Genomic DNA, 23,552 nt, shown 5'->3' with positions numbered 1-23,552 from the left:
ACAAGTAATTAATATCTTGAGTAAAATAAGTATTAAATAAATTCAAAATAAACTGGACATACAAAAGCTTATTCAAAGATCAATAAATAATTATTATTTTTCAGAATAATTTACATAAGGATTGAATTATAATAATCACAATATAATAGCTAAATATAAACATCTTTATCTGAGATTATGAGCAGCATATAGATCAGAAACATTTTATTATTTTTACTGGTTATTTTAATGATTAAAAGTATTGCAAAAGAGAATGTAAGCATTTAAGTATCCTCAAAAAATAGCATATTTCATATTTTTTGGAATAATATTTAGCTTCAAGTAGACCTTTAGGAAAGCATTTTTCCAAGAGATTTGCATGATGGAAGTAACATCGCTATGAAAAATAGTTCTGGAATAGCTGGGGAATTTAAGAAAGTTTATTTTCTCTATTTATATGGAGCTACTTCAGATGATATTGACCCTCTTTTGCCAGCCTAAAGTGTTTTTAATACTACTCATAGAGCCAATTCTCCTTTTTTAAGAGCACTTAATCAATATTTAAGAAGCGAGCCCTAAAACTCCTTCTATAAGAGGGTTCAAGTCAATGGAGTCATCGAGGACTAATTCAATAGAATTTAGCATTTAATGACAGGATCTGAAATAAGTTAACTGATATATGATATATAAGTTGCAGATCCTCTTTCTTACTTTAAAGATCTTGATGAATATTTTTAAAAAAAATCTATAATAGACTAAATTCTCGCACTAAAAAATGTTAATTTTACTGAAGGAAACTCAATCATCTAAGATTCTTTTTAAGGTTTTTCTTTGAATGATAGAAAAATTTTGTTATCGAAAAGATTTTATACTGATAAATATGAAGATAGATTGAATTCATAAAATAATATATCCAAGCTTAGAAAAAATTCAACTAGTTATGTGAACAACACGAAAAACATACAAGCAATCTTAAATATGATGATAGATGGAAAATAAGATGTTATATTAGGTAATTACTATTTTTACTTTTTATTTTAAGCATTTATCAATTTTTTTAAGGACTAATTTTAAATGGAAGAAAATTGAGTGAAAAAGGGGGGGAAAAATAACATATATTTTTAAATGCAATCTTAATAATATTATTAAGATTGAAAATTTACCCAGTTTTATTTTTTAAGAAAAATTAATAATCAATTTATTCCTTTTGAAAGAAAACACTTTTTTGTTTCTCTCTTTCTCTTTTATCCACTTTGTTTTTTTTTTAAATCTAATTTCAAGTAAGGTAAACTGATTTAGAAAGCTTTCCTTTTTCTTACTTAAATTAAACAAGGATCCGGGTATTAATTTTTACCCTGTTTTTTATTTCAATTTAACCATTCAAGTACTTAAAAAAAGGACAGCTCTACTCTACTCAAATTCATAAATTAACTCCACCTTTAAAATTTAAAAAACGAACTTATTTAAAAATTTGAAAAAAGGAACTAATATTCTAACCAAAATTCACATTTATTTTCTCCATTATTTAAAAAATTAAAACCACTCTAAATTATGAGGAAATTATAAACGATTAATTATAATTATATTTAAAAGAGTCTTTATAAAGCAATTAGATAAATGATTTTATTTGATCAACAAAAATAATAAATATTTTATTGAAATTTATTTTGATAATTATTAATAAAGCTTACGATGATACTCTCGCAAAGATAAAAAAATTATTCGATGAAAAATCTGTCCAAGTATTCAATATTTACCACAATCTGAACGATTTACTTTAAAGCACTATTTAGAAGATCAGCAACGATACACTCTTAATTGTAATGGGAGAGAATTCAAATTAAAATAAATAATCTGCCGAAGAGAGTAAGAATACACTTGGAAAAGGTGAATCATTCTTATTTGCTTATTCTAAGTAAGGGTTTGATTAAAGTTATTTGATGGATGAAATAGACTCTGCTGAACAAAGAAATAAGCTAATTAGATAATCTTAACTTAATAGAATCTAAATTAGCGAAGATGGTGAGGATGATAGTGAAGCTAATTTAAATAATTACCATATTTTCAATTCTAACTAAAATAAAACTAATTAGAAAAGAAATTACACCTTTTATGATCGCAATCCATCAGATTATATTTAAGATCAAAGCATTGCTAGTACTTTATCATTTTTATTGGGTTTTGAAATTCCAGCCTCTAATAATGGTAGAAACATCTTGCAATTAATGCCAAAAACCCTTTAAAATGATGATGACCATCTTTAAAATAAGATTGTGATGCAATTATTTGAAAATAGCTATTAAAACTTGCTACAATAGATAACTTTGCTGAACTAGCTTTAAGAGGATTATGATTTTTTTACTTAGGAGAGTCTTAAAAAAATTGATAAAAAATACTAGTAAATATTATCCAATCAAAATACTGTAAACACATTAATAAAAGAAAATGATGAAATTAGTAAATTATATGATGAAAAAGTAAAAATACTTTAAAAAGAAGAGAATAAAATGAACTCTTTATAAATTCAATAAGCTAAAGAAGAAATAAATAATTTGGAGCAAAAGCTTTAGTCAGCTTAAAGCTTGCTAAAGGCTCATTTTGCTCTTATTATTGACTTGTAAGATTATCTTTATCATTTGCTTAGTGGTGACAAATCAATTACAACCGGTTTGACAATAGCTTACATCTTCATTTACGCATCCACCTTTTTATTCGCTTTGCGTCAATTTTTTAAATAAATGACCAATCTTTACGACAATTAAAAGGAAAAAATAGCTTATCTAACTAAATAATTATCTGTAATACTGCCACTTACCGTCCTTGGTTACTACGTTTTCTACCTCTACAGTGCCAAAACAATTAATGAATCAGTAGCTTTTATATGTGTTGCAGTATTTTCATGCCTATTTTTATTTGAAGTGATATACTTAAGATAGAAGCTTGATCTTCCAAAACTCTTTTTGAATATCACCGCTCTTTACTTCGCTTCCAACAAAATAACTACAGAAGGACTAGCTACAGTTGGTTTTTGGCTCCACCTTTTTCTCCGTTTGAGATATGGTACAGCCTATAAGGACTTCTAAAGCAAAAAGCAAATCCTTATTGCAATAGTTATATTTTTTGTGGGCGCATTTAGATTAGTTACCTTTAATATTGATTCACCTTTTATAGATGCCTTATTAATTTTAATTGTTGTAAAAAACTAAAAGATAAAGTACTCTGACAAGCTCTGCTTCGTTGTGCTTATAATAACCCAATACATGTTTAATTTTACTGATAGCACTTAAGAAGAAATAGGCTAATATCTCATATTTGGATGTTCCACTTTCCTTATTGTCATAATAATTTAATTGTATGAGTCTATTTCCCTCACTCTTTCCTTTAACAAATTCTTCATCACTAACATTATTTTTATCTATTTCTTAAACATTCTCATCGATATGAGGAAGCCTCTCAATAATAATGATTAGCTAGTTTGCTGCTTGATATTCTATCTTCCATCATACATCTTAATGATTCTAACCGAAAAAGACTCATTCTAACAAATCTAACAATTTATTGTCAGATTTGTTAAGCATTAAACTCAGATAAAATAAAAAGCATAAACTTAAGAAGAAATATTAATTGAATTAAAGGAGGTTATGTTAGATTTAGAATCACAAACCTACACCCAAAAAGCTGAAGATCAAAATAAAATTAATATTTCATCAGAGGAATAATAAAAAATTGAGCAAATATAACCTAATAATAACAAAACCTAAACAAATAATAAAGAAGATTCAAGTGATCATAAATCGATTTCTAGCCTTTGGCATATAAATCTGAATAATTTTGGTATATACACTTTGTCAGGAGTTTTACAACTTCTTATTATAATGATCTCATTTTCTTAAATTTTTTCTGATCAATACCTTCTTAATCCTACTCTGATTACACATTCTAAAATAGGTCTCATTTAATATTCTATACTATAATATCTTATTGCTTTATTGTGTATACTAATATCAAACTAGTTAAAAAAATCTAGCATTAGCGTTTAAGCTAAAAGTGAAAATACAGAACCACAAAAAGCTATTTAATAATAAATTAACAAAGAAATTGAGATAAACACAATTTATAATATGTGTTGAAAAATTAAAAACATTAAAAAATAAATAAATAACCAAATTATAAACAAAAATATCGTTAAATTTATTTTAAATTTCTTAATATTAAATAAATATTCTTATTCCAATAACATATATACATATATATCTATCTAATATTTTCTTTTAGTTAAATTTATTTTTTATTATTTGTTTATTTAATCTAACTAGGTAAAAATAATAAACCTTTTCATAAAATTTCTAATATTTTTTATTCAATTTTAATTATAGCAATAATTAATTATTCTTCCTAAAATTAGATGAATCTGTTTTTATATTCATATAAAAATTTAATATTCTTAGTATTTTTAAAAAAAATGTAAGTAAATTTAATTAGAACATATTTTCTTTTGCAAACATCAAATAAATATTACTAATAATTGATTTATAATAAAGTTGAGTAGAAAAGTTACTGTAAAACTTAAGAAATAAAAGAAGTTTATTTTAAATTTAATTAAAGTGGGGTATTAAATAAAATTTTTTATGTCTGTTTACCTAACCTCGATGGTTAAAGAAAAAAACTAAAAGGTTTTATGGTATTTAATATAAAAAAATTAAAGATAAGTGAAATTTATATTTTTTTAAAGTTTAATTATGAGTAATATATAGAAATTTTCACATAATTACTAATATAGAAGCACAAATTAAAATACAAATAAGATCAATCATTAAATCAATTAATCTATGAACTAATTTATTATCTTAAAAATCAAAAGAATTAGTTTAATGTTTTTTAAATTTTATTACACTTTTACAATAACTTCAAAACTTAAAATTGTAGAAATTTCCTGATTAATCGCAAGTGTATATTGAATTTTCATATTAAGAAAATTTAACTTTATTTATGACAGCTATTGATTGGCTTGTTATACAGCTAAGAAGACGAGGATTACTCTTCTAAGAAATGTCGTATAGAAGAACATCTTCTCCAGTGCTTAGTGCCATAAAATTTCCAGATTTATTGATGTCAACGCTACTTATTGATTTTTTACCAACCATTTAGAAGCAACCCTTTAACTCAAATATATCTTCAAAATTTTCATAGACAATGTTTTCATCCTTAGACTTCTAAATAGCCTATTCTACTTAAGCTTTGTTATTTTCATGTCTGTATTTAATGTAGTTTTTATCTTCAATCAGTGATTAAGCTAAGAATGGATTTGAGTGAATTTTATTCATTAATAAATTATTTGAAATTTAATTTTATTGAAGATCTTATTGTTTTTCTTCTTCAATCGTATTTGTGTACTGAACTTAATTAAGTCTTTCTAAATCTTTTTACATTTAAATTTTCTTTAAAATTTCTTCATCTTCTTCTTGTTTTTAAGCTTCATCGTCTCTTCTTTAGTAAATAAAGCACTTTCCATCACTTGAAACACTAACCAGAGTTTTAGAATCTTAGCTTAGAGATACTTCGTTGACTATATCATCATTATCTCTCAAAACTTGAACCTTTTTAAATTCTTAGAAATAATAAATTAGATAAAATAATTATATTGGTAAAAGTTAATTAAATTTATTTACCTTTTGCTTATTCATCGAATGCATATATTATTATCTTGTAATCACACCCAGATGAAACTAAGAATTTACCGTCGTTAGTAAATTTAGTGGTTAAAATTAAACTGTTGTGATCTACTAGCACTTACTTGAACTTTGGATCAGAGTGAACATTAGAGATATCAAATATGAAAACTTGATTGCTTGTTTTTTTATTCTTAACACTAAAGGCAAAGAATTTATTATCAGGTGAAATGTCTACTGAATAGTATTAGATAGAAGAAGCGCTGTTTACTTGATTAAAAATTATTTACATATTTTCTGTATTAAATAGAATTAACTTTCCATTTCCACCTGCAGCTAAAATGGATCCGTCTCTGCTTACTTAAACACAACGAATGGTATCATTGATATTAAAATCAAATGACTTTTACAATTTATTTATATTGCTACTGGGTGTGTATAATCTAAGGGCTTCACCGCTAAGGACAAAGCAGTTTTTGTAGCATGTCATATCGTGAATAGAGCTATTCCATTTTTCTTCCAACAAATCAATAACATCTACTTTATTTTACAGCTTTACTTAATTTGCAATAGTTTTAATGTGATTCAATGCTGTCTCCTTTACATTATCTAAATTGCTCTTAAATACTGCAAAGTTAAGATGAATAGGGTGCATGAGATTTTTGACATATTCTTAAACCTTTTGCTCAAATGCAACTTAATACTCCTCTCTATACTGCAGCAAGATATTTTTTATTTGATCTATATCAATTTAAACATACTAATCAAAAGAAGAGCTAATTAAGTTGTACTTTTCATTTATGTTCGACCTTACTAACTTTAATTCGTGAGAAACTTATTTTTCAAAATTATCAATTTCATTCATCAGATTTAAGTAAATTTCCTTTTACTATTAAATAACTGGAGTTTCATCTAGCTAGTGTGATTAGAATTTTATTGTTTCCTTCTTCTACATATCTAACAATTAAGCTATGAAAAATACCTATTATTCATGCTTTTTATGGGAGTTTTGTTCAAGATAAGGTTTGAATAATCCTTATGTCTATTTATTATTTTCTAAATCTAAATCTTGCTTTTGTTCTAAGCATGTATTGCAAAATATTCTTTGAGATTTGCAGAAAACATCTAAGCACACGCTTAACAAACTATGGCATTATTAGCAAATCACATTTTGGAATTTGCTTTTTAATTGGTTTTAAAGGATATCCATGACTTTTTTCTTTTAAATTTACTTTAACTCTTAAAGACAGTTTTTAGTATTATTAATTATATTTAAACACAATAATCAAAAGTGGATATCAGCAATTCTGATAAAATTAAGACAGATATTTCTTCTAGAATTAGACATTCATAAAAAAACATAATATAAAAAATAGAACAAATCTTTATTTTATTATGAAAAATTCTTTAGAATAATTCAGCTTTTTAATAATATCTTCAATATAAATCTAAATAAATTACATTTAAAATAACCATTTTTATTATAAAAATAAAGAAAAATTAGACAGCCAACTTTCAAAATTCTTTTAATATGATATAAATTAATTTTATTAAAGAAGAAAAAAATAAAAAATATTCTTTTTTACAATTTTAATTTAGGTAATTGCATTTACCAATTAAAATACTCTAGAAACCAAATAAAAAAATCCCTTATTTTGTTAAAATTGGGAATATATTAATAAATAAGTATAATTAAGGATACAGATTTATAAACAAATTTCTAATTTAATTAAAAATTCCATAGCATTTCTTTAGAAATAATTATGATTCGAATTAATACTAGAATCAATAATTAAGAAAATATCTTCTTTTTATCTAGATTTTTGTTAGGAAAAATTATAATTTACTTAAAATTAATTACATAAATTAAAATAATATAATTTGTAGAATTCCTTATTGCTAAATTCTCATTCTTTAATAGATTGAAAAAATGAATAATTTATTTCAATATAAAATAAAAAGGATTTATTTATTTAAGTATTTTATTATATATTTTGCTGTAAATTTAATAGGAATAATAAGAGATTCTATTTTCTTTAACTTGATAAATTAGAAATTGAGATTTATCGAAGATTAAAATCTTTCTAGAATAAAATGTTTGGTCGCTAAATAAACTCTAACAATTATTTCCTCTTCCTTCTTATAAGAGAGTAGCTCCACTTAACCAATAATCAAGAACGATTATGCTTCTGAAGGTGTAATGGTAAAAAAAATATCTGCTATAAAAATTACTTGAAATTTTTTATGCTGAATTTAAATTTAATGAGAGTTTTTTAGTCAAAAATAATTTATTTGCTTCCATTTAAAGCAAGAAAAAGATTCTCAAAATTTAAAAATAAAATTAATTTAAATATTTTCAATTATTTATATTTAATTAAAAGAAAAATGTTTTAAATTATTATAATTTTAATAAGATTTATATTTAATTTTTTTAAAGATTTATGAAATAATTTTTTACTCTACAATTTAAATTAAATATTTATTATAAGTTGGTATGAATTTGATATTTAATTTATTACATATATTCTATTCAGTTGAAACACTATGGTTATGATTATTATATATTTTAGTTTGTTATTTATTTCATTTTATTTTTACTTCTATTTCCTGGATCTGTAGAAGTCTTTTTAAAATCTTTTTAGGTGTTGTGCTCTTAGGAAGTATTTCCTCTAAAGGTATTTCTGATTTTTATTGGAGATATTTCCAGATACTGCATTTGTTGCTGTTATAGGTTATTTATTTTTTTTGAAGCTGCATTAGATTGGTTAATAGAAGAATTGTTAAAGTTCTTTCCAATATAAAAGTTATTTTAAGTTTTATATTTAGGCTAGTAAGCGTTTCTATTTTATTTAAATTCTAAATTGAAAAGTGGTTTGTCTTATTCTTTGAGAGTGTTAATTAAAGTTAAAGCTTAAGGTTCAAAAAAATTGTAATTCGTTGAATTTAAACCTTAGGTTTTGGAATTTTCATTTAGTGTAGTGTCAGCCATAAAATTATTGAATGATTGAGTTTATTTAAATTTTGTATCAGTTTCTTAGAAAGAAACTAAGTTATTTTTATTGCTTGAAGAAATATCTAGGTATTTAGAATTACTTTGACTCTGATAAATGGTTTTTGTATGAATATTTTTTTATGGGGAATTAGTTAAAGATATTCTACTTTCTTTAATCTGTTTATAAGCATTAATTGAATAAGCTCTTTACTTTACGAGAGGTTATTAATATTAAAATTAATAATACACGATTCCTTTACTGTTACTATTTTTATGTTTAGGAGAGTTATTAGCAGTGAAAGAGCAGCCTAAATCTTTCATGGTACAAGCTTCTTAAATAATATTGTTTGAACTCATATTATTACTATTTTCTTCTGGCAAAGAGTTCAGTGAGCAAGGAGTTTTTTATAATTGCATTTGCTTCTTTTGTTTATTTAGCTCTTATAATTGCAAGTAAGAAAAGTTATTGACGTTTTTATGCTTTAGTCTGTTTAGAGAGAGCTATTGTTATTTTATCATTTTTTGTTGAGAATTTGAATTTTCTTTATCTGTCTGCTTTTTCTTTTACATCTATGACTAGTTGTTCAAAAAGTGTATCAATCTTGATTTAAGCATTTTAGAATACAATATAGACTGTTAAATTTAGTTATCTTAAATGATAGAAGCCTGATTGTTTGTATTTAAACTGTCATACTGAGATGCTTTAGAGTCAATTAAATTTTGAGAATGATTTACGAAGAGAGTTGTTTTTGTTTGACTCTTTTACCTCTAAATTTTTATTTGATTTTAAGTTTAAAGAAAGGATTTACTTTTATGGAAAAATTAAGGAGGATTCATAACGTTTTTAAGTTAACTGTTTTGCTTTTTATATTAATTAATCTTCTTCTCTATACTCTTAGAGTGTGTGGGAGAAGTTGGCTAAGACGAAAATGCTAGCTAAGATCCAATTTCAACTCCTTCTTAATATGATTGATAATTTGAAATATCTTATTTCTCTTAAAGTTAATGAAGTTATACAAAATCAGAAAATTATTAATTTTTGAGCTGTTGTTGATTACCAATAATATATAATTTATTTTTTGATGTCTTTACACTATTAAAGTTTGTTGAGGTTGAGCCATTATTTGAGCTACAGTCTACATTCTTTTAAGTAATAGGGCTTATGCAGAAAGTATTTTAAGACTTTAACAGAGTTGAGTCTATCATAGATAAAGCTCTTCTACTGGAATAATTAGTTTACATATTCGTAGACAAAGGAGTAACAGCATTTTTATTTTATTTCTAAAATCTGTGAGATCTTAACAGCTAAATGCTTTTCATACGATTAGAGCCTAATTCAAAGTTATCATTTTCATCTTCAATATTTTCTGTAATTTAGCCTATTAAGAGAGTACTATCTGTCTATGTATCTAAATATAATTTAAATATTGTAAATGAAATCGATTTTTAAGATTATTATAAAGTAAATTTGAAAAACAAAATGTAATTATCATGCAAATTTAGGAAAAAAATTTAATCATGATATGTTATTAATCATGCAAAAAATTAAATTTGGCTTTTATTTATTTTAAAATTAAACAAAAGAATAGAAAATTGTAAATCAATAATTGAAAATTAATTAATAAAAAGCTACTAAAATTATCATGATATCGCAAAACAAAATAATAAATTTATACTGCTCATAGGAGATTTTTGTTGCTGTTCTAAAAGCTGGTTTGTCAGAAAATGGCTGTTTGAAGGCGAGGATGAGCAAGACGAATAATATTTGTTGATCTGCTTTAAAGGAGATTGTTATTTTTATTCATAAGAATAAAGCTCTTGAATTCTCCTGTTTATCCTTTCCATTCTGTTTTACCCATATTGATAAATCTTTTCGATAATCCTTTTATCTTGCAATTCTTTAAGTTGTTTTATTTTTATTTTATAAAGCACTCCTTTACTTTCTTTGCTTATAACAGAAATATTTCTAAAATTATTTTGAAGTTCCTCACATCCAAATATCTCTCCTTTGAGTTTATAAATAAAAAGAATTCATTTATATATCAATAGATAATAAATAATTTTAATATTTAATGATAAATAAATACCTTCACCAACTTAAAATAATTTGTATTCTTAGCAACTTATGTTTGATTTGTTGATTTTAAATAAATTAATTCCATTATGATGAGTTTATGTAGTTGAATTTTAGTTTTAAATGTTTTTGTTATTATCAGCATCTATTTCTAGAGTTTTTCCAATCTCAGAAGAAGGGGACTCTTCTAATATTGATTTATTAAGATAAAATTTTAGTTCAAATGAGCCTTTTTAAACAAGGAATATAATCTATTTAGCTTTGTCTCCTTGCTTGAAAATAATTTAATCCTTCTTCACTTTAATTCTTTCAATATTAAAGCTTATCTACTCTATTTCAGATTAGTTTATTTGATTTAGACCTAATTTCTTCAAAAATTATTTCACTTTTTATTGCTGAACTATTTCTTTTTTATAAATTTTATAGTAAACACTAGCTTTTAATTTCAAAAAATGGCACACTGAGCTAGTTAAAATAGACTGATTTCTTAATGATTCCTCAGTATATTCTCCAATCAAATTTCCTTTAATTGATGTAAAATGGGATAAGTAAGTAAATAAATCAAAGTAATAATATTAAACTAAATATTAGAATAATTAAATTCCTGGTTGGTTAATAGATGTAATTAGAAAGAAAGCTTGAAAAAAATAGCCATAAGATTTAATTTACTTGAAATAACAATCACGTGTTTATTAATAACCATCAAAAATATAATATTAAACTTGTGTGAAAAGATTAATTATGTTTATGAGAGATCAATCAATCAATCAATAATAAATTAAAATCATGTAAATTAATTACTAATTTTAAAATCTATGTAAATTTTCTGTAAACTAAGATATTTTTTTAATCATAAATTGCTTTACTTATTTAGCAAACAAAATTTCAAAAAAATAATTTAGTAGATGACAAACGATGAGTGAGTCGCAAGTCAGTTTTTAATAGAAACTATAACAAAAAGCAATGCAAATTATTATAAAGATAAATATTACCTGAATTTATTTGGCTTTATTCTTTAAATAAGCAAATATTACTAAAATTGCTGTCAAAATAGTACGATTCATTCTAGCAGTAAGCAAGTGAGGATTTAGCAAAAATCTATTTTAAACGCCTTGACAAGTTGAATCTATTGTCTTGTTCTAATTGATTGTTAAGATCATTAATCTTTTATATGTACAAATCAGCTTTATCACTTTCAGATTGACCTATTTACTATTTACGCTGTAGCATCTATTCTAATTGTTATATTTACATTAGTATGCCCTTTTCCATTTCAATTTCTAATTCACTCTTACTTACTAATTGGCTAGCAGTTCCATCTAGTAATATGTAAATATAATCGCAATAGTCATAAGAATGATAAATAAATTCATCTTTTTAGTAACTCTAATATTCCATCTCATTAATGCATTATTGTATTTTCTATTCTGTCAATTCACTTTACTAATTTAAGTTGAATTGTTTTAATTGCTTTAAATAATTTCCTAAGAGAGTCTTATCCTTTTCGCTCCAATCACTTTGACTCTTTTTAAAAATTTTGACTAAGTTACTCATTTATAGATATATTAAAGTCTTTTCTATTTGATTAATCTTAATCAAGATTATATTTTTAATATATTTTTTTGAGGTATCCTTATTTTACTAATTATTGCATAAGAAATTTGATTATAATATTTTTTATATCCAAGAAAATTTCAAATAAATTTTGGTAAACAAGCCTCATTTAAAAAAAGATACATGACTCCGAATAACCCTAAAATTAAGACTGGACCTTTCTATTTATGTACAAAATTTTCGATTGAATTTATATGAAATTTACAAAAATAGTCAACAATTTAATTGATCAAAATGGGAAAAAAGTTAATCTATATTATAAGAACAAATAAATTAATAAATATTATTTATTCTCAAAGATATTTATATTTGTATAGATAATATGTATGATACATTTTTTTTCACAAATTTTACTTTCGAATGTCTATTTAGAAATAAACATAAAATTTAAGGTTAATAGTTATTAAATTAAAATTAATATATATTATGTCTCTTAATAGTTTAATTTTAATTTTTTGAACTTAATTAGAAAGTATTTTATCATATTATAAATAATTACACATAGAATATTTTATTTTAATTTTCATTAATTTTATTTATATTTAAATCTGGAATAAATTAATTAGTAAAATTATCAACTAACTAATATATATTTCTTAAATTAACAACTAATATAAAGAGCTTGAAAGCAATTCACTTGCATATATATAAAATAAATGAAGAACTTTTTTAATTGTAGTAATAATTCAATCATGCATGAAAAATCCAAAGATATATTTCAATCAAATAGAGGTCAGGAGAACAAGAATATAAAGATAAAGTTTATAGACTTATTAGTTTCATCATAAATAATTTGGATGCAAGTAGATTGCTTCAAAGTCAATATATTTCTTAAATTAATAAAATTATCAACTACTTAAATTAATTAAAATGAGAGAAGTGAAAATGTAAAATTTAAATAATAAAATTAAAAAATTTGATTTGAAAAGAATTTTTTTTAACAAATTTTATAAATTTGGAAACCCATTTTTATATAGAAAGTAAATCAGTAAATATAAATTAATTAATATAAATAAAATATCATTTTAATATATCGTAGTAAGTAATGTAATTTAGCAAATATTTGTAAGAATTAATTAATATTGTTTAATTAATTAGATTGTTTATTTATTTTATGCATGTGTTCACTCTTGTAAAATAGTAAAACTTCTATTTTCATAAAGTGTGTTAATTGGAGTGTTGCTGCTTTTAGGTATTTTACTTGGACTGAAGTTTTGATAATAAGCAGATTGGTTGCAATTACAGGGTAAATATGATGGATAAAGACTCTAGTTGAAATAATTAGTTAGAGCCTAGTTTTGCAAGAGGTTAGGGAAATCATAGTTTTAAATTTTTTGCTTTCTATTATAATCAATCATTTGAAGTCTGTAGTTTGTAATTTACTTGCGGCTTTTAGGCATACTTAAAGTAATTGATTCGTTTAGCCTGTTTGTTTTAATCTCATTATTTCCAATTGTCATCGATGAAGAAATAGATCTCACTCTATTGTTTTCTAATTATTGTTTCTGGATTTTATCAGGTGAAAGTAAGGTCTTATTAATCAGATCTTTTGCATTATTTGAACTTGACCTTAAGAAATTAGTTTACTTTATTCCTCTGTAAATAGATTTCTACTAGAGTTCTTGTTTTGCTCTTTTTTTTATCATGACTGGATTAAGAGAAGGTTTAAGATCTGATTTCTCACACATTTCATCAAAGTAGTCTTTAGAGAAAATAGAAAAATGATTTTTATGCATAGGTTTAACTTTCAACTATTGTAAAATTTGTTTCGGATGAACTCTTTTTGGAGTAGTTAAAAGAAATTCTTATTAATCATTGTATGACTGTTATGAAGCAGCTTGTTAAGTATTCTTAATTGGAGTTAATGATGGAGATTTTAATTAAGATTTGCTAACATACATTTCTGAACATTAGCTTCCATCTCTTACGAATTATACACTGGTTATTCTGAGAGGGGAAATAGTCTAAGAAGCATTTATCATAGTCCTAGACTTTTAACTTCCCCTTAACACGTCTGATCTTAAGATTTTCTATTCAGGAGATTCATTATCTATTGAACTATCTTTTTTGAGGTTGATAGGTACATTAAATAAGTAATCTGATAAGAGGGTATTGTTACTATTGTTAAATTAATTTTAACTATTAATAGTGTTTAAACTTTTCATTTCAGGTGATTTTGATTCTGTTTGTCCTTTTTGTTAAGCATCTGTTTCTTTGCGGATGCTTAATCTTTTAAACTTTTAAGCTCTAATTTTCATCGAGATATCAAATCTGGATGGCTATTACTTAAAATGTGACATTTCATCCACTAAATCCTAGTCCTCCAAAGAGTTTTAATTTGTTGATAAGGATATACTGTTTTATTCTAAGAAATCACTTTGTTTTAGTTCTTAGATGTTGACGAATGACTTATTTATTTGATTTTTAGTTATTAATTTTTGCTATGGGGAAATTGATGTGTTGCATCTTTCCATTTTTTTGAGCATGCTTAATTAGCTTTTAGTCTGAGTGAAAGAATCTCTAAAGTTGTCAATTTTCTGTATAGATAATATGTTGAATTTTTAAATAATTTATTATTCTATTTTTTTTTGAATTCTTTCATATCTTTACTATCCAAGTTACTTTATTATCTTGATAGATTCAAAATCTTCTAATTATTATAGTAAAGCCATACGGAAGCGAAACAAATTCCCCTTAACTGAAGAGCATATAACAGAAAAAGACTTGTATTCACTGTTTAAATCTTCAATACCAAATATTTCTCCTATTTTTAGAAATTTAATTTAATAAATTACAAAAAAAAGATTTTTAATCACTTCAAGTCAGTAAAAATTATTTTTTTTATTTTAAAAAATTTAATTTTTTTAGTTACAATTTTAAATTATTTTTTTAATGACAATTTATTAAAAATCGAACTAAAAATGCTAAGAAATAGAAGATAGTTTTTAAACCATGTAATAGTTAGTCAAAAAGGTATTTTAAAATTGCAAACCCTGCTATAGAACTATTTGAGATTTAGTAATTTTACTAGTAATTACGATAATTATTAGTTGCTTTAGAACCATTTTAAATTATTTAAATTTAAAAAAATAACTAACACATTTATCTGAAAAATAAAAAATGGATTTAAAACACATTTTGGGGTCTTTTTGAATTTAAAATAAAAAATTATTTAATTGCTTTAAGCATTTTTAAGTTCATCTAAAAATTTTTGAAATTTTAATTGTTTTAGAAGTATTTTAAACAGACGATATTAAATTAATTTTGATAGTATTAGAAAGGTCACTTTAGATAGAACAATAAGAAATGCTCAAAAATTTAAAAGCTAATAATAGCTATGAATAATTTTGGATTTATTTATTTTATTAAAAATAAAAATAGAAAAAAAATGTTAATTATAAATTAACAATTAATTTTATTTTTCTCACTTGAAGATCAAATTTAGCTTTGGAAATGAATGATGGAAAATAAAAATTAAAAATATCTATTTACCTTCTATCAGAGATAAAAGAGGAATCTCAAGTTATTTATTGTATTTGAATAGCTACTCTTCGATTAAATTATCTGATATATTTTTAATTACAGATTATGACTATGTCTTATTGAATCTAACTTCGAATTCTCCTTTCTAAACAATATAAATGAAGCCATCACTTCTCTAGCTTTAGCTAAATACTACTTGATTTTTTATCATTTCTATTTCCTCGACAAAGCTATTTAAAATATCAATCTTCTTGCTATGCAAATGCGGAAATAGTTTTGTTAGCTGCTATTTGGAGACACTTTAATTAATAATTTCATTCTAAAATATTCTTAGAAAGTCCTCTCTATTCAGTAAGGCAAAATGGGTGTCTTCATTAACGAAAATGGAACCATTTCTTTTAGGCATTGCACTGAATGCTGACTCGCCGAAATAGTCACCTGTTAATTTATTGTGAACAATTAAATTAATCTATGAATAAAAATATTTACAAAAAATTTAATCAAGTGGCTTTCAATAAAAAATGTATAAAAATCTATCTTATCATTTTGAGTTAAGACTTAAATTTGGGTTTTAATTAAATAGTATGTTGAGAAAGGTGATTATTAAAATTAATTAATATTACATTCTCAATTTGCAGTATTGAATAAATAAGAAATAACTTTAGCTTACCTTGATACAGAGTTAGTGCTACTTTGTATTTACAAATGTTTTTATTAACTTGTGATAAGTAAATTTCTTAAATCGACCTGCTCTGCTCTTTGACAATTGTAATTAATTGCTCTGATCTCAGTTCATCAAGCTTTTTTTATACTTGATTCTGTTTTTATTGATAGATTCCGGCTGTGTAGAACTCTTTTTCATCTTAGCATTACCTAATGGCTGCTTAGATATTTGACATTTCTTTCAAATATGAGATCTCCTACTTTATTTCACTTTGCTTCTTTGGAATAAGCACAGAACATTTACCTTTTAGAATGATGTAGAAATAATCACTCTACTACTCGTGATGGAAAAGAAAGCTATCCTTTGGTACAAAATGGTATTTGATACATTCTTCTATTTTTTAATAGTACTTAGCTTATAACATTTGATCTTCTCCTTTGCGAAAAAATGTAACTGATCTAATTAGATGCTTGAGCTCATCTTGTCCTCCTCTGAGCTATTGATAAATCTTATTTAAGTTTGCTTAAATACCCATTTTAGCTTAACTTATGACTTAAGATGATTATAATTGTTATCTTTCGTCTAATTAAAAATTCATATTTTTTTAATATTTATTTGTTATCAGTAAAAGTATGTAAATTTAATAAATATTAAATATTTGTTCAGCCAGCGAATCTTTTATAGTTTAAGATAAAATAAACTCATACAATAATTTAATGGCATTGACAATTAAGATAAGATGTTAACTTATTTATGGTGTTAATTATAATAAAATTTAATAAAATATCTACGAATACATTAATTATTGATTTCCACAATTTTTAATTTGATTACTATCACATTACTGTAATTTAATTGATAGTACTAAACTTATATTCATTCTTTTGAAATTATAATTTTTAGCATCATTATTAGCATTTTGATTACTACAATGAATGACTATGAATCAGTTATTAATTTTCCATATGTTTAATACATCAGCCACTCATTGAATCATCCTCATATTCATTAAATAATCTATAAAATAATTAAATCATTCCACTCTTTTCATAGTAAACTACTCCACTCAATCAAATTTAAACTCAACATGCTAATAAAATTCATACAATAACACTTTTAACTAGAAGAATAAAATACTCTTAATTTAATTTGTTTAAGCTATGGTTTTTTTATACTTCAATAATACAAACTCTTAATCAACATAAGATGTTTAAAATCTAGTTGAATTTAATAATTACTAAAAATAGTCAAACATATTTATTGTATTTTCTCTTTTCAATTCTTAATTACCAATTTTTCCCTCCTAAAAATAAATAATATTAAGTAATAGATGATTTCTAAAAGTGTATGCCTCACAAAATAGCTTTTTGATGGTATGTTACAGTATTTAAAAAATAATAAAAAGGAAAAATTATATTTAAAGGAAATTAAAAAAAATTATAAAAAGAATTATATTCTGCTATAAATTTAAGTAAGGAAACACTATTATTTGAATTTAACTTTATTTTTTGTAAATTGTTACTCACTTAAATAGAAGTAAGCTACCTAATATGCAAAAAAAAAAAAAAATTAAAAAATTGAGGTAATTTATTTGATTAGTCTTTTTAGTTATTACAGTTTGAACAATTTATCTGATAGTGCTTAATAAATTGTGTATATGGTTCAATTAGTCATATATAAATTGGATTGAGGAAATAAATTATTTTATGCTATTTTACAGATTAAAGTACATCTTATAAAAAATAAATATGTGAAAACATTAAAGTTGATAAAGAGTTTATTCATAAAATATTAGTTGTTTTCCTATTAACATTTTAAAATTAATTTCTTACAATAATTAAAAATTTTGAAATTTAAATTACTTATTTTAATAATTTCAGATTTCAAAAATAGAATGATACATGATAGTGTTTTAAGAACATTCGATTTTTACTAGTAAATAATTTTAATTCCAAAAACTAGATAAATAAATTTTACTTCAAATTTTATTGTTTTCTCTTTACATATTTGAATTATTGCAAACTGAGTATGTTGGCTTTGGTATAAATCATAGAATTTTTAGATTTTTATTTTCACTATGAATAGATTATTGAATTTAAAATAGATGATTATTTTTAAATACTTTTATTTATTTGACAATTTATGCTTAATTTAATATTTCAAAAAATTTATTAATAGAAAGATCGTCATCTTTTTACTAAAAATCTTAAAAAATTTACTATTTTTAGTATAATTAACTCAAATTACGCAATGCGAGAAGTAAAATTTTTTCTCTTAAATCATATTTTATTTACCTACGTCTATGTTATTTAGGTCATATCTATTTATTTATGATTATTATAAGTAATTTAAGTATAAATATATTAAGACAGGTATTGTTGTTTTAGACGCAATAAAAATTACTTAAAAATAATTCTTAATAATATTCAAAAACAAAAACTATTATTTATTTATTTTAAAATAATATAAATTCTTCATAAAGTGTATGCTTAAATCTTAAGTAAAAAGAAAAATTATTTTATCTATGGATTCTTTGAGTTTTGAGTAAATTAATTAATTAAATGATATTATATTTTTGAAGGAGAATTCAAAATGGTTTTAGTCGTAAATAAAATATCATGTAAATTTAAAATAAATCATTTTGAAAAGAAATATAATATCACACCTATTTAAAATCTAGTGATTTAAATTTAAGTTACTTTAATAAGTTAGTTTTTAATATTAATAAAATTTTTAAAATAGATTTTTTATTTTTATAAGTAATTTTTTTTAATATCTAATAAGGCGCTGATCAGTCAAACTTATTTATGAAATAGTAAGGTATTAAATATCATAAATTAAAATACCGGAATCAAAAATACTATCTAATAAATGACTGATCCTACTTATGAAAATCTTTTATAAATTTATTTTTAATTTGAGATTTATTATTATAGTTTCTTTTTCTTAAAAAATCTTTTTCGATTCGAAAAAACCAAATTTATATATGGCATAATTTCAAATAATAGCTACTACTAACAATATTTATAAATAAAAATAAATCAACTAAAAATCAATTTAAATGAAACTTCCTTCAAGGATAGTACCTCTGTTAATTTTGATTACAATTCTTGGGTTTGCTAGATGCTAATAAATAACCCAGCATACTATTTACTTACAAAAAAATGAGAGATATTTGTTGAATTTAGGTGATTATTATGATTTCACAGCTGGGTTTTTTGATTTTCCTTCACTTCTTTCCCCTCAATAAATTTAAAACCCTTTAGTATATTTTAACGATAAATTTGAAGGTCGCGAATTCGAAGCTCTGTGCTCTTTCTAAGACACAGAAGATAGTAAATACCTTCTTGGGTTTGGATTTCATATGGAATAAATAATTGTTATTTATTCTAATCTTCAGCTGATTTCTGGTATTCCTAAAAGAACTGAATTAGCTAATCTAGTAATAGGATCAACAAAATAAAATGAAAGAATTATCAAAGCTTGTTTTTATAATTCTGTTTCTGGTTTTATCATATCGAATATTAATTAAAAACTTCTATAATTTACTTATGTGAACTAAGAGCTAGTAACAAGAGAACTACCACACTTGCCTCTCGATGAATTTGTAGCTGTTTAATTTAATGAAAATATCGTATACTTGTTATGTGCTAATAGATCTACTGCTAGTGTTAGCTTATTATCATATAACATAGGTTTGAATAAGTTGATTTTAGTGGATCAATTCAAAATGTTAAGCAAACATATTCAAATTTAAGTTGATTTTGCAAATAGTGGCACTATGGTTATTCAAGATTAAAAAAATCATTTTTACATTTTTTCAGTAAATTTTTAAACTTAAAAGCTAATAGCAAGTTAATTTTCTGGAATAAAAAATGGAAATCTAAATAGTATCTAAAGCTTTAAAGATTATTTTTTTGTAACCTTTAGATACATTTCTTCTACTTCCTTTTACAAGTTAAGATGGAATAAATTTGGGAATGAAGGTGGTTTGGAGATATTCAAAACTGGCTATATAAATTAAAGTATTAAAAAATCTATCTTGATTGATGATGATATACTTATCTTTGACAATTTAAATAAAATGCCATTTATGTATACATTCGTTTATAATATTTAAAAGAACTAATAAATTTACTAATTTGATGGTATGATTAGCGATGTTTACAAGTTTATAAAGAATGTAATAATCAAGGTAAACCTAGATGATAAACCATCAGTTTAAATCTTTACCCCTTTCAGAGTCTAAAACCCTTCAATAATGCTTATAGGTGATTCAAACTAGGTTTTAGATTTAACTGTTTATTAATACTAAAAGTAATACTTTAAGAAAATTACAATTAATGTAAATGTATCTGGCTCTAGTCATGTTCAGATTAAGAATAATCTAATCAGCATTCAACTCAAATAAAATAAGAATTCTAAAAACTATGTTTAAATTGATGGCTATTTTGAAGGAAGTTATCTATTAGCAGAATCAGACTTTTAAGAAAAGAAAATGTTCGCAAGTATTGCACTTACTTAGACTTCTGTAATGTCTGAGAATGAATAGTTATCAATATCAAACATCTAAGCATAGTATAAGACTGATGGCCTATTCTCTTCAATAATAGTTGAAAAAGAGAATGAAAGCTAATATAAAATCTATGCTATGACACCATTTGCTAATTAAACAGCTAATTTTGGAAAAGTATTAACCTATGAGGCTTAATAGAAATTTAATTCTCCTATTGAAAAAATAGATAATCAAGGTGTATTTACTTTAAAAGATTCTTCTGGTATCTACTTTCCTGTCTAGAAAGGTTAAACATTAACTTTTTAGAAGATAACAACAAAATGCACAGATTTTTAATTTGCATCTGACTTGTCTAATGGAGTTATTTTTATCAAATGTGATAAAGAAATCACTTAATATAATTTTGAAATTAGATAATCAACTGTAAACTTTGTAAAGTAGAGTGTTCTTAATTTCGATGCCTCAGATTATCAGTAGCTAATTTGTATTAGAAGTTATTTATACATTAAGAATGATTAAAGCATAGCAGTTTATAATTATTTATTAAATTCTTTTGCTCAGAATTTAATCGAAATTCCTCAACTCTCAACAGATAACTCGTAAGAAATTATCTTGTTTAGCTCAACATTTTTTATTGTAGTTTAAAATGCAGAATAAAAGCTAGTAGCCCAATATTCGTATCTAGATTTCAATTCAAATAAACCTTGTTTTCTTAGATCTCTTGCAACAATTCCTGTTAATAGTTTTTCATTCATTCCTATTAGAGAAGAAGTAGAGTACTTGATATTGAAAACGGATAATAATTTATTTTATCTCTACAAAGTAAATAATGTATTTTCTTAAAATTAATTTTATTCAATGCTTGATTTAAATGAAGGAAATCACTATTCTATAAAAGCTATATTTAATTCAAAAGCCTTTTGTTTAATATCTCCTATCACAAAATGCTCTGTGATCTTTAAAGAGAATTCCTTAGAATATAGCCTATACCATAATGAATAAGTGTACGAAAATTCGCTGATATTATAGAGTCAATTGCAATTTAAATTTAAAAATCAAGAAGAGCTAAATGTTAATTTTTAAATTATCAGAGATGCTTCTACTAAAAACGGATTTGTTGATTAAAATTCTGACTAAATTTAGAAGCTGAGAACACAAATTTAAGATGAAAAAATTGAAAATGGGACAACTCTATTTTTTGATGATTAGCAAATCATTAATTCATGCATTTTGGGTTGGAAACTATTAGATTCAAGTTATGCTACAATTTTAAATAGAATTTAATCAAAAATAAATTAAATTGATTATAATGCTTTTACACTTTTTTATGGTTTAAAAGTGATTCTGATGAAAGATAAACTAATTTATGGAAATAATTTGTTAGTTCTTGAAAAAAATTTCTCTGATTATGAAGTAGTTCTATATGACTCAGCTTCTTACAAGTAAATAGAAGCAACATCCTTTTCTGTCAACGTCTACATAATTGGTTAAGAATACATGTAAATTTAGAATGCCTAATTAAACTTGGGAAGTGATGGTTCGATTAATAAAATATAAATATTAGATTGCTAAATATTTTAATATAGCATTGATAACTTCTCTCTTTATCCATTAAATCGCAATAAATTATAAGACTATTCCAAGATAATAACAATTGATGAATAGATATGGATGATAAATTCTGAAACAAATAATGCATATTAAATTAAAATGAAAAAAAATTTAAAAATGCTAAAAATGAGCACAAATTACCCTCCTTCTCAAATAAATGTAATAAGCTATAACGTAATAAACTAGCTAAAATTACAGCTTACATTTTATTGCGATGGAATTATAAATGTGGTAAATTTCAGTAACAGCAATAATATAAAGTATTATTATAAAAACTTGAAAGACCTTTTATCTTATTTTAAGGTTGAGTAGACTGATAAAATATTATCTATTATCCAATATTCAGATAATAAATTTTGGATAAAATTTGCAGATTCTTACATTTTCGATGTAACTTTTTCCTTAGATAAGAGTTCAGATTTGATACTAAGTAGTGCAGGCGCATATTATTACAGAGACTCATTTTAGCTTCTGAAAGCAGGTTTCAAAGGAAAGAAGCATACCTTGTTGATAAGTGATAGCTTTGATATGACAGTGGCACTTTATTCTATTGAAAGCTATTAGAATACTTCATACTATTTAATATAAAGCCACCTGAAAATTTCAGAAATTGATCCTAAAATATATTCTGTTTAAGTTTCACATATAGAAGAAGAAACCGAAGACAAGATAATAGTGTATTGCTTGAATAAAAAATAAATTGTGCTTTAAATAAGAGATAATATAGGTATCAACTTTCCACAAGGTAGACCTAAGCATGATTTCCAATTAAAGATTACTCCTTTAGAATCAAATAATATTGAGAATGTAATTTTATTAAATGTGAATTCAGAAGATAAAAGCTACTCACATATAATGAATAATTTCAATATTTTAATAACATTAATATTATTAATAATAATATTCTGATTAAATTTACATTTTTTCTATATTGAATATTTAATCTATTT

General features: G+C 23.5%; 5 protein-coding genes across 5 annotated transcripts; 2 read left to right on the top strand and 3 right to left on the bottom strand. All coding sequences in view use genetic code 6, as the record gives it.

The window, feature by feature from the left end:
* Nucleotides 1-23: 23 nt before the first annotated feature.
* On the top strand, nucleotides 24-4,322 carry TTHERM_00245450 (transmembrane protein, putative). Its single transcript, XM_001023774.2, has 3 exons — nucleotides 24-255; nucleotides 316-991; nucleotides 1,666-4,322. Exons 1-3 carry the CDS (start codon nucleotides 178-180, stop codon nucleotides 4,107-4,109), a joined length of 3,198 nt encoding a protein of 1,065 aa, XP_001023774.2. The 5' UTR covers nucleotides 24-177; the 3' UTR covers nucleotides 4,110-4,322.
* A 564-nt stretch (nucleotides 4,323-4,886) lies between these two features.
* TTHERM_000245449 (cyclic nucleotide-binding domain protein) lies at nucleotides 4,887-6,858 on the bottom strand (the record flags this gene model as incomplete). The annotated part of the gene is made up of 2 exons (XM_012799932.1): nucleotides 4,887-5,587; nucleotides 5,649-6,858. 2 exons carry the CDS (start codon nucleotides 6,856-6,858, stop codon nucleotides 4,887-4,889), a joined length of 1,911 nt encoding a protein of 636 aa, XP_012655386.1.
* Nucleotides 6,859-8,178: 1,320 nt separating this feature from the next.
* Nucleotides 8,179-12,268, bottom strand: TTHERM_00245440 (cyclic nucleotide-binding domain protein; the record flags this gene model as incomplete). The annotated part of the gene is made up of 4 exons (XM_001023773.2): nucleotides 8,179-10,049; nucleotides 10,317-10,646; nucleotides 10,728-11,237; nucleotides 11,707-12,268. The coding sequence occupies 4 exons, from the start codon at nucleotides 12,266-12,268 to the stop codon at nucleotides 8,179-8,181; spliced, it is 3,273 nt and encodes a 1,090-aa protein (XP_001023773.2).
* A 1,184-nt stretch (nucleotides 12,269-13,452) lies between these two features.
* On the bottom strand, nucleotides 13,453-17,097 carry TTHERM_00245430 (cyclic nucleotide-binding domain protein; the record flags this gene model as incomplete). The annotated part of the gene is made up of 3 exons (XM_001023772.2): nucleotides 16,482-17,097; nucleotides 15,821-16,249; nucleotides 13,453-15,092 (listed from the first exon to the last, which is right to left on the bottom strand). The coding sequence occupies exons 1-3, from the start codon at nucleotides 17,071-17,073 to the stop codon at nucleotides 13,453-13,455; spliced, it is 2,661 nt and encodes an 886-aa protein (XP_001023772.2). The 5' UTR covers nucleotides 17,074-17,097.
* A 2,439-nt stretch (nucleotides 17,098-19,536) lies between these two features.
* TTHERM_00245420 (hypothetical protein) lies at nucleotides 19,537-23,511 on the top strand (the record flags this gene model as incomplete). Its single annotated transcript, XM_001023771.2, has 1 exon — nucleotides 19,537-23,511. The coding sequence occupies one exon, from the start codon at nucleotides 19,537-19,539 to the stop codon at nucleotides 23,509-23,511; it is 3,975 nt and encodes a 1,324-aa protein (XP_001023771.2).
* Between the last annotated feature and the right edge of the window lie 41 nt (nucleotides 23,512-23,552).

The sequence above is a fragment of the Tetrahymena thermophila genome, assembly GCF_000189635.1.
Source record: "Tetrahymena thermophila SB210 genomic scaffold scf_8254406, whole genome shotgun sequence".
Classification (NCBI taxonomy): domain Eukaryota; phylum Ciliophora; class Oligohymenophorea; order Hymenostomatida; family Tetrahymenidae; genus Tetrahymena; species Tetrahymena thermophila.
The sequence above is the reverse complement of the archived record's forward strand: the minus strand, read 5'-3'. Positions and strand labels throughout refer to the sequence as shown.